Genomic DNA, 16,338 nt, shown 5'->3' with positions numbered 1-16,338 from the left:
GTTCCAAATATCAAGATCAAAATAATAATATTAACAATAATCTACTCACACAAAACATCTGTGTTCTCATCCCCCACTTACACACATACATCTACACCTCCACCTCGATATAACATGACCTGATATAACATGAATTCGGATATAATGCAGTAAAGAAGTGCTCCGGGGGTGTCAGGGCTGCGCACTCTAGTGGATCAAAGCAAGTTCGATATAATGCGGTTTCACCTATAACGCGGTAAGATTTTTTGGCTCACGAGGACAGCATTATATCGAGGTAGAGGTATACTTCAAAAAACTCTATCCCTCAATCCAAATGTCCAAGATAAAAAGACAAGCTTTATAGCATGTCCAGGTTAGATGATAGGGGTTCTGGCAAACAAATGGGGCCCTTATGGAGAATGACTTGTCATCAAGCCTCTCCAGTTTCAACCAAGAGTGATTCAGTTCAAGTTCTTCTTCTGGTATCTGCAGCATTACAAAGGCAGGCTGGTGAGATCTCTTAGTCCCAAGCCATTTACCACTGTGCAGGGGAAATGCAGAGCTGGAACAAACAGCTCTTCAATACAGACAGCTTCTATAAAGATAATGGGCCAAATTAATTCCTGATGTAACTATGACGACTATAATGACTTCATGAATTTGGCCCCTTCTAGTTTGAAGCCTACAAAGCCATTTTTAAAAAAGGTTTTAAAATCTTTTTTCCTCCTCCTCTCATCCTTCAAAAGTTCCTCTGGAGCAAAATAAACCATAACAGAAATACTACAATAACGTAGAGCTGAGTGTCATATAAAAGACCTAATTTGGTCTTTTTTTATGGACCAGTGTTTCATACAGCTGATTATGTTTTTATTCAATTTTTATCATTCCTAAATAGAATAGAGGCCAGATCCCAGACCCCTCTTCCAATGTGTGAAGGAGTATTTGGTTAGCATAGGGCTGCCATAGCTGCTGTCATTTCACCTCCTCTCCCAACTCCAGTGTATGGGCCATTCTGGGGAAAAGGAAACAGGGGTGAGTTGCACCTACATTCCAGCATTCCCTGGCTGCTGGAACAGCCTTTACGGGCCATTGGCACCTGATACGAAGTACAGCATCCTTCAGACTGATCTGCTTTACACCAAAAATCAGCCAGTCCCTCCTAGGATTGGGAGAGAGGTAAAGACGGTTTGGTTGTGTACCTAAGTATCTGTTTACTGGCACAGTTGCCTATTTGGGGCTAGTTCATTTTCCTGTAGAACACAACTGGAGGTTTCTAAGGGTACGTCTACACTATGGGATAATTCCAATTTTACATAAACTGGTTTTATAAAACAGATTGTGTAAAGTCGAGTGCACACGGCCACACTAAGCACATTAATTCGGCGTTATGCGTCCATGGTCCGAGGCGAGCGTCGATTTCTGGAGCGTTGCACTGTGGGTTGCTATTCCGTAGCTATCCCATAGTTCCCACAGTCTCCCCCGCCCCTTAGAATTCTGGGTTGAGAGCCCAGTGGCTGATGGGGCAAAAATCATTGTTGCGGGTGGTTCTGGGTAAATGTTGTCAGTCATTCCTTCCTCCGGGAAAGCAACGGCAGACAATCATTTCGCACCTTTTTTCCCTGGATTGCCCTGCAGATGCCATAGTACGGCAACCATGGAGCTCGTTCAGCTTTTTTTTTTTTACAGTCACCGTATGTGTACTCGATGCCGCGGACAGAGGCGATACTCCAGCGCTACACAGCAGCATTCATTTGCTTTTGCATGATAGCAGAGATGGTTATCAGTCGTTCTGTACCGTTTGCTGCCAGTGTAATTTGGCAATGAGATGATGGTTATCTGTCCTTCTGTGCTCTGTGCTGCTATCATGGGTGCCCCTGGCTGAGATCGGCTGGGGGCGCAAAAGCAAAACTGGGAATGACTCTCCGAGTCAATCCCTCCTTTATGGTTTCTAAAAATAGAGTCAGTCCTGCCTAGAATATGGGGCAAGTGTACTAGAGAACCAGTGTATCAGAGAGCACAGCCGCTCCGTGTCAGATCCCACAGAAATGATGAGCTACATGCCATTCATGGGGGGTGCCCCTGCAACAACCCCACCCATTGCTTCCCTCCTCCTCCAACCTTCCTGGGCTCCCGTGGCAGTGTCCCCCCCATTTGTGTCATGAAGTTATAAAAAATGCAGGAATAACAAACAGTGACTTGTTAGTGAGATAAAATGAGGGGGAGGCAGCCTCCTGGTGCTATGACAGTCCAGGCAGGACATTAAGCAGTGCGGGGGAGAGGAGCCCAGCATGCCGCTGCTATGATAGTCCAGGCAGTACAGAATCTTTTCTTTACACAGGAAAGGGAGGGGGCTGATGGAGCTCAGCCCCCAGTTGCTATGATGAGGACGGTTACCAGCCGTTCTGTCCCATCTACTGGGAATGACCAGGAATCATTCCTATTTTTACCCAGGCGCCCCTGAGGCCAGCCAGGGGTATTCAGCAGTTATCAAGCACGGGGTTGATGGTGACGATGGATTGCAGTCATATTGTACCGTCTGCCACTGGGGAGAGGAGAAGAGCCACTGCTGCAGCATCGCGTCTACCATCAGCATTCAGTAGACATAGAGTGACATTGAAAAAAGTCAAGAAATGATTTCTTTCCCTTTTCTTTCACGTGGTGGGGGGAGGGAGTAAATTGACGAGCTATACCCTGAACCACGCTGGACAACGTGTTTGAACCTACAGGCATTGGGAGCTCAGCCAAGAATGCAAATACTTTTCAGAGACTCCTGGGGACTGTGGGATAGCTGGAGTCCTCAGTACCCCCTCCCTCCCTCCCTCCATGAGCATCCATTTGAGTCTCTGGCTCCTGTTACGCTTGTCACGCAGCACTGTGTAGCCTGTAGATTTTTTTTTTCAAACGCTTTGGCATTTCATCTTCTGTAACGGAGCTCTGATAGAATAGATTTGTTTCCCCATACAGTGATCAGATCCAGTATCTCCCGTACGGTCCATGCTGGAGCTCTTTTTGGATTTGGGACTGCATTGCCACCCGTGCTGATCAGAGCTCCACGCTGGGCAAACAGGAAATGAAAATCAAAATTTCGCAGGGCTTTTCCTGTTTGCCTGGCCACTGCATCCGAGTTGAGATTGCTGTCCAGAGCGGTCACAATGGTGCACTGTGGGATACCGCCCGGAGGCCAATACCGTCGATTTGCAGCCACACTAACCCTAATCCAATATGGTAATACCGATTTTAGCGCTACTCCTCTTGTCAGGGAGAAGTACAGAAATCGATTTAAAGAGCCCTTTATATCAATATAAAGGGCCTCGTAGTGTGGATGGGTACAGCGTTAAATCGGTTTAATGCTGCTAAAATCGGTTTAAACTCGTAGTGTAGACCAGGCCTGAGTGACTTTATGGTAGCCCGTCTGAGCACAAACAAATGCCGGCTTGTAAGTTATCAGTTTGCATGTATTCTGCAGTCATAGTGTAGGCATCAACTTGTAAATTTAGTCCCAGTTTTAGATATTCAATCATTGATTGGCATCATATTGAATTGGACAACCACCATTATGAGGAGTTTTGACTTGATGGAGTGATTGCTATTCAGAGAGGAGGTGAAGCACTATGAAAATTGTCAGGTGGGCACCTCTCAGGGGTTGATGAAGAAAATCCTGATTCCCAGGTCCCCAATCAATGAATGCATACCAATTGCCCTTTTGGGAAGGCAAGGGTAAATCCCACAGACAAACACCACACTTAGGTCCTGTCTACATTAAGGACAGTTTTGTAAAATGTCCCACCCTTGGCCTGCCTTTGGGGTGATCACACGAGAGTCAAGAAGGATCAGGCACTGTGTGTCTGAACTCTGTGGCTTTTCACTTGTTTTTGGCTTTAGATTATCCGATATAACCTCATTCTAAACCAAGCAATGTGATTTCCCTCCCTTTCTACATGAAAGTTTGGGCATTTGCCTGAATAAAAGCTGAGCAAGGATCTAAGACTTTTACCCTTCTTTCTGCAAAAGATAGAGCGGACTACGGGATTGACTTCAATTGTATGAGGGATCCCACATGTCCTGACCCATATGTCACAAGTGACTAGGGAACTAGATAATGTGTTTAATCAAGCAACAGAGAGTCCTGTGGCACCTTTAAGACTAACAGCGGTATTGGAGCATAAGCTTTTGTGGGTGACAAAGTGGATATTCACCCACGAAAGCTTACGCTCCAATACAGCTGTTAGTCTTTAAGGTGCCACAGGACTCTCTGTTGCTTTTTACAGATCCAGACTAACACGGCTACCCCTCTGGTGTTTAATCAAGGCATCAATGTTCTTTTTATATTTTTTCCAGTTAACCTATTTACCTTCAGCATACTTTCCAGGAACAGTTTAATCACAGACAACTGAGTAATGTATTCTGCCATTTGCCTGATCGGTCAAATACCATTTGTTACACTAGGCATTGCATAATGTCGGGGTGGGAGTGTGAGGGTACCATAAACCTCTGCTTGGTGAGATACATCAAGCTTGCTCAAGTTCCTTCTGCATTACATGTACATGACAAAGGAAATGAGAAAAGCCAGAATGCTCCCCCCCTCCTCCACCAATGAAATGTGGAGTGGCACTGAGAATAGCTCAACTGCACATGCCAAAGAAATAAGGACTCATGAGCGACTGGGAGGGGAAGGCAGGGAGGGGAGGGAAGCATGGGGTGGGGCCACCCCAGAACAAAGAGGCGGGAAATAGAACATGCTTGTGTGCCTGAGGGGCTGAGCAATTACATCTGGCAGTTTTCTAACTCGGCTTTATCTGGCTGTCCTGGGACTACTAAAAGCTGCCTGTTAGGAAAATATCAGATAAGAATTCCATGTAATTTCCAGCTCCTGAACAAGTGAACAACCACGATAAGCATTTCCTCAGGCTTATACTTGATTTCTGTGTAAATCCATATGTGTTTAAAGGCCACCCACAAGCCAGTACATACCTCCTGTAAAATTTATATTCTTAGATATGAAAGCACAGAAATAAATTCTTAATTTGATTCTTGGGGAGTCAGTTATATAGACAAAAAAACTCAGTTCATATGCAGATGAGATTATACCTCATTGTTCCTAAAGTATCTTGGATCATGTATGATGTAACCAAGGCACTATGGCCTATGTAGCACATTAAAACTAAATTATGTGGGCCCCCTGATCTAATGCAGGACTGTCTCTCCCTGGCTTCCAATGCCTTTCATTCTAATTGCCTGCCAATTCACTGCTTCCCCTCACCTTGTCAACTGTCATTTTAACACACAAAGGCCTGTCACCTGGTATGGAGGGATAAAAGACTGTCCTACTGTGCATCTTAGTAGGTGTACAGGAAGATGCAGAGAAAATTATTGCTAGTCAAAATCACTGGGTGACTATTCCACTGCCTCTCCCCATCGATGTACACTGCTCATCTACTTCAACTTTAAGCACATAAACTTTTACACATTGAGCTCCTAAGGTGCTCAGAAGCAGGGATACTTCATGTCCTCATCTGCTGCTCCCCTTTCAACTAGTCACTGCTCCTGTATATCTCAGAGACCTGCAGGAAGGAAGCCCCAGTACTGAAAACCACAGTACTCTGTGGCAAGCTGGACCTAAACTCTTCAGTAAGACCCTTCAGTTTTCGTAGAGCTCTGCTGAAAATCTCTGTGGCAGAGTCAGGTACATTCACCATCTTTTTTTATGGCATTAAATATGAAAAATAAAACAATCAAAATATTAAATTCTTTGTGCTAGTTATTTCTTCCTGCAATTGTGTTTATTTTATTTGGTTGTCAAATTATAAACTTTCAATGTGCCACAAACTTTTGTACAGAAAATGTGTAACTGTAGGGTAGAAGTTGTTAGGAGAGTGGAAAACTGGAGGTTTTACCATTTGAGTAGGGTTATTAATACATAGTTTAAATATTAAGTCATGATTTTTAACATCAAAAACAACCAAAAGACAGATTCATATACTCACTAATCTCCCCCCCACACACACACACACTCTTTCATAGCCAATTGTTAACTAATGCCTAATGTTAATGAAACAAAACCTTACCAAATAAAACAGAATCAAACCTTTATATGTGGTTCACAACTGCAAATCTTACCTGAAGAGACCAATCCATACAGGTGACAACGCGATGCTTTGACCAATGCTCATCATAGAACTGACGATTAAACGAAAGGTTGGCTCCAGCTTGAACATCTCTGTGTGGATTCAAACAACAAAAGGTATGCTTTAAAGTACCAAGGCTTACTTGCCATGACCACAAATGCAAGGATTTCTGACTGCTCCCTTTTCCCATTCCCTCTTTTCCAGCCTTGTCATTTTCACTTAATAATCCTGTCCCTGGCTATTTGCTCTTATTGGCCAGCTTCCCTGGGAGTAACAAAAGAGTCACATCTTTGCATTTGGAATAAATTTGTGCACATATTTGTCCAAAAGCAGAATTGCTAATTTCCCCCCCCAAGCCCTCCCTCATTCAGCTTCCTCAATCACTGTGGACAAACATCCTTGCTGTCACTCAGGCCCACAACCTGGGCATCATCTTGAATTCTGTCTTCTCTCTTGATCCTCACATTCAGGCTTTGTCTAAACCTTGCAAATTCTTTTTGTGTAACATCGCTAAGATATAACCTTTCCTATCCACCCACGCAGCTAAAAGTCTCATCCTGGCTCTCATCATCTCACGTCTTGACTACTGCAACATCCTCTTCTCTGGACTTGACAAATGCAATCTTGCCCCAATCATTTCCATCTGAAATTCTGCAGCAAAGACCATTATGCTAGTTCATTGCTTTGATTGTCACCCCTTCCCTTGCATCCCTCCACTGGCTCCCCTTTCTCCATCAGTCAAACATGAGCTATTTGTCTTAATTTTCAAGACCCTTCTCAGCTTATCCCTACCCCACCGAGCATCTCTCTCATGCTACTGAGATGTCACTTCCCATTTCCAATCATCCAATGATTCTACCCTTCATCACCCACTTGTTACATTTTCAAACAATGATCCCTTTCTCCCATGTTGCCTCTCATGCATGGCAGGAGCTTCCTGTAAACATCCACAAAGCTAATTCCTTATCCTCCTTCAAATCCCTTCTTAAAACTCTCCTGTGCCATAATGCTTACCAAAAACTTGACAACTGTTAGGCAAGTAGTGAACTGTAACTACTGCCTATCACACTGACTAGTATGATCTCATTGTTTCCTGGTGCTCCTCCATCTGGTCTGTCTGTATCCAGCTGTTGTTTCTCGTTTTATACTTAGATTGTAAGCTTTTGGGAGGCAGGGACCATTTTCTGTTTAGGGTTTGTACAGCACCTAGCACAATGGGATCCTAGTCCTTGGCTGGAGCTTCTAGGTGCTGCCACAGTTCAAATAATAATAAACAACATATTCCACAGTGCCTATGAAATGCGTATAGTTCTTCTAAAGCCATAATATGCCCCAGCCACTCAAGTTATAATGACTGTCTGGTCCTATATATGTATTCCCCTACTACATGTTACCTTCTTGTGTTCATTGTGGATTCACTCACTGCAATGGTCTAAGTAAGGTCTTCGATGTCATCTAGGGTTGCATTGCCAACTGTTTAATCGCACAAAGCCAAACATCCTTACCCTGCCCCCTGCCCCACCCTTCCCTTGAGACCATGCCAATGCCCCGCCCCTTCTCCAAGGCCCCACCCCTTCTCACTCCATCCCTCCTCTCTCTATCACTCACTCTCCCCAACCCTCACTCACCTTCACCAGGCTGGGGTAAGGGGGTGGGTGCGGGAGAGAGTGTGGGCTCTGGGCTCAGAGGTAGGACCGAGGGGTTCGGAGGGTGGGAGGGGGCTCCAGGCTGAGACTGAGGCACAGGGTTAGGGTGCAGGAGGGTGTGCGGGGTGCAGGCTCTGGGAGGGAGTTTGGGTGCAGGAGGGGGCTGAGGGCTGGGGCAGAGGGTTGGGGTATGGGAGGGGGTAAAGGATGTGGGCACTGGGAGTGAGTTTGGGAGTGGGAAGGGGCTCAGGGCTGGGGCAGGAAGTTGGGATGCAGAAGGGACACGGACTCTGGGAGGGAGTTTGGGTGCAATAGAGGGCTCAGGGCTGAGGCAGGGGGTTAGGGTGTATGAGGGGGTAAGAGGTGCAGGCTCTGAGTGGCGCTTACCTTGGGTAGCTCCCGGAAGCGACTGGCATGCCTGGCTCCTAGGCTCAGGGGCAGCCAGCTGGCTCTGCCTGCTGCCTCTGCCTGCAGGCACTGCCACCACAGCTCCTGTTGGCTGCAGTTCCCAGCCAATGGGAGCTGCAAAGTTGGCGCTCTGGGAGGGGCATGAGGGGCAGTGCACAGAGACCCCTTGGCCACCCGTGCGCCTAGGAGCCAGACATGCCAGTCACTTCCGAGAGCCACATGGAGCCAGAGCAGACAGGGAGCCTGCCTTAGCCCTGCTGCACCACCGACCAGACTTTTGGCCTATTAAAAACTCCCAGATTGCTTTTAATAGTCACTGGGAGACTGAGGCCGATTCTGGTAGACTCCAGGCCAATCCGGGAGGGTTGGCAACCGTAATGTCATGGAAGCCCCATGACAGCCTGGTAAGGAGCACTAATACTTCTCAGAAGACAACCTCCAAACCCATTATGTCTGGAAAGATGGACTCTGCACCAGCACCAGATAGAACAGCACAAAAAGGAGAAAGCCTTGTGGAGGGGGCACTGGATTTATGCTTATAGAGAGTCAGTGGCTGGGCAGCTCCACAGATGGGCAGTTGCTATTATTCCAATCCATAGGCTAGAACAGCAGCCTGTGGTCTGCCTGCGTGCTGGCAGTTGAGAAGTAGATTCCATCACATCTAAACCCACTTAGGTTTGGCTCTGCGAGGAGAAGGGTGAATTCAACGGATTGGGCTGTTCAAAGTTGTGTCTTCATGATTCTTCTTGAACTTTAGACAAAGAAACTCTTGCTTTAATTTAAAGATATTTAATGATTGTGATCTTGCATTTACATAGCACCTTTCAGCTACATGGATCCAAATACTTCATAGATTTTACTAACTGGCTGTATAAACTCTGTGTAGAGGAATCACAGGAATCTCTGGGATGAAGTGAAGCAGCTGTTCTGTAGCGGATTGCAATGTTACCCAACAGCTTAAGGCAGTACATGAAGAATACTGTATCCAATTAAAACTGTGGGAGGAGAGTGAGGGGGGATTTTAGAGCTTGTCCACACAAAGACTTAGTGCATGCAAAACTAGGGTATGAATCTACAGTTTTCTAGCTTGTCACTCAGTATCTGGCTGGGTGGACCCTGCTACCACACACTAAATGTTCCATAGTACACTTTGCCATGTACACTTTGCACCCTAGAACTTTTAGTGCACCGCAGAAGGGTCCAAATGGCCAGTTAGTGCACAGCATGCTAGTGTGTTGTAGATTCACACCTCGGCTTGTCACACACTCACTGACCATGTAGTCAAGCCCTCATTTAGCCAGAATGTAATTACTCCAGGTGGAAACTAGCTAAGATTTCAGTACTAACACCCTACCCTTGAAATGTATAATGACATATTAATGAACACAGGTGATCAAGACTTTGATTTTTTTATATTGTCTGAAAGATAGTGCTATAATAAAGAAGAATCATAATGAAGAAGTCCTGAAAATTCCTCCTGATGATCTAGTCAGTAGCTCAGTTGCAAAGAGCCAGATTTTTAAAGTAGTAAGGAACATTAGGGGATTTTCAACTCCAATAGAAGTTAGGCTCCTAGTCACTTTTGAAGATCCCATGAGCCTTTCCACATCGTTAGGTGCCTAACTACCCATAAAAATCTGGTCCAAAGTTTAAAAAGGAGTATGAAATGACAAATAATCAGAGGGAAAAATCATTTTTCCCCAATATTTTCCTTGTTTTCATCAACATTTGAAATGTTGTCAAAATACTGAAATTCAAAAAATTTAGACTAGCTCTAATAAGAATTTTAAAAGAAATCAGAGCAATCAAGCATGAAGCTATTTTACAAAATAATTTAGTATAACACACTGATTATAGACTTTCAAATGTATCAACCTGTGAGGTTTCATGGTCTCTCTCTGTAAAGTATTCTGTTTTTTTAAAGATGCACCTTTATTAGCTTTTCTTCAATATATATTAGAGTGGGGTGTTAGTTAAAAAAATAAAAAACTGACCCATCTTTCTCTTCTACATCTCTGCCACTGTAGTCAAAGAATATGTCTGAATCTTCAGCCAAAGCTCGCTCAATTACACGTATTGTTCGGTCGAAAAATATCAGGAATTCTTCTGAATGCAGAATCTGTTGTTTTTCTTCCTCTGTCAATTCTCTAGGAGGAGCTTGCAAAGAACAAAAACATTGTTAAGAATATGACAGCTGAGACTTTGCCAAATGAATCAAAGTCTTCAGTAAAAAGGAACTTTTTATATGAAAGCTCATTGCAGTATTGACAGGAATAAATCATTGCTTTACATCTAAAATCATTACTAAGAATTATTTTAAATGTATCAAAATGTACTCCTGTATTCACAGAATGTGGCATTTGTGCAGAAGAGATCCTATATCTTGCATATTTATTATTCTGAAGAGGAAAATACTTAAGACTCAAAATTAAATAAACCCTTCGTTCATATTTCAGGAAATAGTTCTGACTGACATTAATTGCCATACTAAACTTGAAAAAAGGTAACACTTATATAACAGAGGACCTGTCTTAAATGCCCTTTTAAAGCAGATAACTTTTTATGGCTAAAATAAAATAATCTTCTTAACTTGGTAAAAGTTATACTACAGTTCATTGTATTAAAAGGGCTGCTGGATTTCACGTCAGATAATATTTGTTCTGTTCTTTCATTTTCTAACTGGTAAATTTTGTTCCTGTTTTGGATAGTTTGTGAGGCAATGAAATAAATAGCTAAAGTTTCCTTCACACATTAACAGTGAAGCAAAATCTAAAAAACAAACAAATACTATTTCTTTAAAAAAAATTTATTATTTGTAAAAGAACTTTAAAACCAGAGTGGACAGACTTACTGTACAAGTCCCTGCTCACTGACACCATCAAAAGCTACAGAGAAACAAAATCTTTTACAGGCATAATATTTTTTTGAGCCAGATTCTGACATTGGATTAAAAATATGATTAACCCTTAGAAGACTAGACATTTTCCAAATGAATGACCATTGGAAGAAATGTGACTACTTATATGTAGGTTTGGAAGAATTAGATTTTTATTGGTTAATGCGGAGAAACATCAATTTCACTGCACGCACACAAATTGACAAAATAATATTTCCATAAATAATAGTAAAATTTACAGTTAGGCAAAGTAAGAAAGTTGCTGCTAGAGAAATTATTGGAATTTCATTTAAGGCTATTTACTTTGCATATTTTTACGTGATGTTCACAATTTGTGTTTTAACGATTATAAAACTAACTTTCTGATTCTCGTTATCTACTGTCATTAAATAGTTATTGTCTGATCCTCCCCATTGTCTGATCCCCCTCAATGTCCTGCAGCTCTGAAAATTTAAATTGATAAAATTCTAAAAAAAATGCTTAAAAATATACATTGATATTATCAAAAATTAAGGACTGAATTTTCCCAAGCCTACTTACATGATATGGGGATTTTTTGGGTTGCACACTTAATTTTGTCAGTTTGTGTGATCATAGCATATGCTTATATGTATTTATAATCAGCAGCTATCGTATATGATACCTATGTTATACATCTCTAAGGTTCATCACACTTTGCTACACTACAGCCTGATCGTTAGAGGTGCAGAGCTCCTGCAACTCCCATTGACTTCAACTGGAATTGTGGGTGTTCAGAACCTCTGAATACCTCGCCCTTAGATTGGCTTATAGCCCTGAGTAGGTGCCTCCTAGAGCTCTGCAGTGCACAAGGGAGCACACCCTTCACAATATATTCCCCTTTATGATGGTGGCCAGCTGTGTTGCTGGTGGAGAAGAGAGGTGGGGCCATGGCCTCATCTCTTCACTGTACCTGGTGGGATCGTGCAATTGTAGGTGGAACTTGCTAGGGTGATGGTGGGGGCACAAGTGGGGGAAGGCTCTTTGTGCCCTGCTCCTCAGACTGTGTACTCACTCAAGGGCCACCCACAAGCGGGTCATATATAACAATCCTATTACAAAGAATATGGGCCAGATCCTTCGGTTTACACTAACTGGGCCCAAATTCTGAAAAGAACATTTTCAATATATTCCACCAGTTAAAAAACAGTCCTTACACGATGCACTGAATTTACTTTCCTCACAGGGTTTAATAACCTGTTCACAAACAATAACTTGAGCATGGATATAAGGAGAAAAGGAAATCGAGAAGTTCTTAAGAGTTCCAAAGCTAAATTCTGCTTTCAGTTTATGCCAGCCAATTCCAGTGATTTGTAATGCATTGCATGCGATCTCTATAATCTTATAAATCAAACATAGTAAACTGAATAGCTGTCTTTACCAATATGCCATTTTAAACTCTTAATCTTTATTTTAGTTATATTAGCTACCTTGGGAAAAGGGTGCAGTATTTACCTTTGGAAAATGCCACAGGTGTCATTGAATTTACAACAAATTAATCCTGCCAATGGACCAGATTCCCAGCTGGTGAAGCTCTAATGATTTCAGTGCAGTTATGCCAGAAAAGAATTTGGCCCAACATTTGTAAATAGGCGCGCAAACAACGTATCGTAAAAGAATCAACAGCTAACAAAGTGTTTTTCTAAAACTATAGATTCCAACCGGTACCAATTAATAGCTGAATCAAAGGTCTTCTATGTTTGAACTGATTGTTCAGATTTCAATTGAAGTATTTATTTTTGAAAATATCTCACAGTCTCTCCAGGTCTTACTTGGTTAAATAGCAACAGCCCAAAGGTTAATTCAATATACATGAATTCACCTTGTATCTCTGAGAACACCTCGAGAGCACTGATATTAAACTGTAACTTCATACCTTGGTGTACCCTGACACTTAATGAAACTCAAAGAGACAGAGTTCAAAGCTACACTTTGAAACTATGTTCCACTTGCTGAGCTGTAGTATATAGGATTTTTGTTTCAAATACCAGATAGACACAGCTGTGCACACCCCTTTTGACATTTTTCCCCCAGTAGCTTTATGTTGGATTTTGGCCTTAGAAGGCTTGGCACCACGCTGCACCGAAGAGGACACAGGGAACCACATTTGCTTTCAGATACATGGATTCATTCAGGTAGCATGGAGGTAGCAAAAGCAGAATATTTATCTATGATTCTTATATAGCCCTCAGCACTGTAGAACCTGAACACTTTGCAGCCTTCACTGTGTTTATCGTCACAACACCGCTGTGAGATAAGCAAATACTATTATCCCCACTTTACAGGTGTGGAACTGAAGCACAGAGAGACATGACTTGCCCAAGGTCTGTGGCAAAACAGGGAACCGAATCTGGGTTTCTCAAGTTCCAGACTACTGCCCTAACCACTGGACACCCTTCCTCTCTCTTACTAATGTTTGTCCTGTATAAGTCTGTCCTCCTCATCATAATTGCTCTAAATGTTTAAACTGCAGGGCCAGTTCAGATAGTGCGGTCAAATATGCAGCAAGTCACTGGGGCCCATCATACCCCATAAAGGCTGAAATATTAGTGTGATGTTTACTGCTCATGTTCCAGTGTCATATGACTTGGAGTATGTGCAGCACTCTGAAAACAAGAGCTCTGAAATGACTGGAAAAAGTCAGCGCAAGGAGAGGCACCGAATGTGATTCTGACCTTCCTTGATGGTACAAGAGAGGAAAGAACGCCTGGGACCTGAGCCCTAAGTGGGACTAATTTTTAATCCTGCCCCAGTCCCACCCTGCAATGCCCACTCCCAACGGCTCCCGTGTTGTTTCTTTCACTTTTATCCCACTTCCACCCGCAAAAATCTTAGATTCCGCAAAACCTGCAAGAGATACAGATTCCCCTATGCTACCAAAAAAAAAAAAAAGTTGGTTAATATACACACATACACATACCCAGAATTTAGACACAATTTTTACCACTAAAAGAATAAAACAAATATTGTTTTAACCATGTAAAAAAATAGGGCTGTCAAACAATTAAAAAAATAATCACAATTAATCATGAGATTAAAAATATAGTTGCGATTAATTGCAGCTTTAATCACACAGTTGAACAATAATAGAATACCAATTTAAATTTATTATAAATATTTCTGGATGCTTTTCTACATTTTCAAATATATTGATTTCAATTACAACACAGAATACAAAGAGTACAGTGCTCATGTTATTTTATTATTTCTATTACAAGTATTTGCACTGTAAAAAAGATTTTAAAATATAGTGCAATCTACAAGTCAAAGAATGAAGGGGCATATGATTATTTAGCATATCGGGCATGTGAATACTTTGCAACGCGGGGTATAACAGTTCCATGTGAATTCCTGTTCTCACTTTCAGGTAATACTTTAAATAAGAAGTGGGCAGCATTATCTCTCATAAATGTAAACAATCTTGTTTTTCTTAGTGATTGCCTGAACAAGAAGTAGGACTGAGTGGACTTGTAGGCTCTAAAGTTTTATATAGTTTTGTTTTTGAGTGCCAAGATTGTGAAAAAAAATTCTACATTTGTAAATTGCACTTTCACAATAAAGAGATTGCACTACAGTATTTGTATGAGGTGAATTGAAAATTTTTCTCTCTTTTGTTTATCGCTTTTACAGTGCAAATATTTGTAATAAAAATAATAATATTAAGTAATATGTGCACTTTGTATTCTGTGTTGTAACTGAAATCAATATATTTGAAAATGTAGAAAAACATCCAAAGATATTTATATAAATTTAAATTGGTATTCTATTATTGTTTAACAGTGAGATTAAATTGTGATTAGTTACAATTGTTTTTAATCTAGTTAATTTGTTTTGCATTAATCACTTGAGTTAACTATGATTGACAGCCTTAAAAAACATTTTACTCCTGGTATAATAGACATCAAACCTCTTCCCCCTTGCTTAAATTTAAGTGTTAAAACCTTTATTTAAAAAAAAGAAAAACTTGCTTTACTTTGCTGAAATTCTATTTATGACAAATTGACAAGAGATCTAGTGTCTTCCAGCAAATTACTGATTTATTTGCCCACCCAGTCTGCCTGTCACAAAGTACATTTTACCTGCTCCTGCTATTATGGCAGCAGGTCCTGTGAGACCCACAGGATCCCAGTCCTGTGGCAGGGTTCTACTTGGGACCCCTCCTAACAGAGACTTTCAACTTTCCCTTTGATGAGGGGAATATACTGCCCACCCCAATACAGGCAATAGTCTGCTCAGTAACAAAGAACTCATTATTCCACACTGAAGACCATGTCATCTACTGCCCAGGGTGTAATCTTCTTTCTCTAGGCCAGCTAATCCAAGCTAACATGGGGGCCTATTAAATAGCTACACACTAGGGTTACTTGAACTGGTCTAAGCTTAGTTTGAAAGGCAAATTCTCTGCACAGCATCTGGTCCATAGACAGAGTGGGGATGAGGAAGATGCATGGGGTGTGGGCAAAATCCTACTGCCAGGAAACAGAGCTGCTGAGCAGTTAGTATGTGTAGCCTCTGTTGAAGCTCCATGATGCAATCCCTCTGTCTCCCCCAAGCCAGACACCTCCCTCCCACTATGCACTGTGATATTAGTGGTCCCTGTGGAGTTCCAAGCCAGGTAGGGGGATACACATCCCCTGCATGGCCTTCCTATGCAGTGAAACTATTACTACAGCAGGAGGAAGCCTGTAATGAGACAACATCCCAACCTCACCAAATAACTGCTTTCCCAGCATCACAGACAACAAGCATGACAATACGGTGAAAAGGCATAAAAGGAGAGAAAATGAATGTGAAGGCAAATGGCAAACTAATTTTAAACTGCTCCAAATGATTAAAACTATCAGGTAAACCTAATCTTCTCTGCAGCCTGGAAATATAAATTCTTTACTTGGACATTTGCCAGCTACAAAAAAATCAGAAGAAGGGAGAAAGGAAAAAAATAAACAGCTTGAAAACTCCAGGGTGTTAATGGGCAATGAAGTACCAGAGGGGTAGCCGTGTTAGTCTGGATCTGTAAAAGCAGCAAAGTGTCCTGTGGCACCTTATAAACTAACAGACGTTTTGGAGCACGAGCTTTCATGGGTGAAAACCCACTTCGTCAGATGCATGTAGTGAAATTTCCCGGGGCAGGTATATCTATGCAAGCAAGCTAGAGATAACAAGGTTAGTTCAATCAGGGAGGATGAAACCCTGTTCTGGCAGCTGAGGTGTGAAAACCAAGGGAGGAGAAACTGGTTTTGTAGTTGGCAAGCCATTCACAGTCTTT

At 42.1% G+C, this 16,338-nt stretch overlaps 1 protein-coding gene across 8 annotated transcripts in view; it reads right to left on the bottom strand.

Moving 5' to 3' along the window:
* DYNC1I1 (dynein cytoplasmic 1 intermediate chain 1) overlaps positions 1–16,338 on the bottom strand; it is a 255,658-nt gene that overhangs the window by 91,266 nt on the left and 148,054 nt on the right. For all 8 annotated transcript variants that reach the window (XM_050941720.1, XM_050941715.1, XM_050941718.1 and 5 more), the window contains 2 exons: positions 10,153–10,315; positions 6,097–6,196 (listed from right to left, as the gene is read on the bottom strand). In XM_050941720.1, coding sequence (XP_050797677.1) covers positions 6,097–6,196; positions 10,153–10,315 — 263 coding nt within the window. The remainder of the gene's footprint in view (positions 1–6,096; positions 6,197–10,152; positions 10,316–16,338) is intronic.

Source organism: Gopherus flavomarginatus, chromosome 2 (genome assembly GCF_025201925.1).
Source record: "Gopherus flavomarginatus isolate rGopFla2 chromosome 2, rGopFla2.mat.asm, whole genome shotgun sequence".
Lineage (NCBI taxonomy): Eukaryota > Metazoa > Chordata > Testudines > Testudinidae > Gopherus > Gopherus flavomarginatus.
The sequence above is the reverse complement of the archived record's forward strand: the minus strand, read 5'-3'. Positions and strand labels throughout refer to the sequence as shown.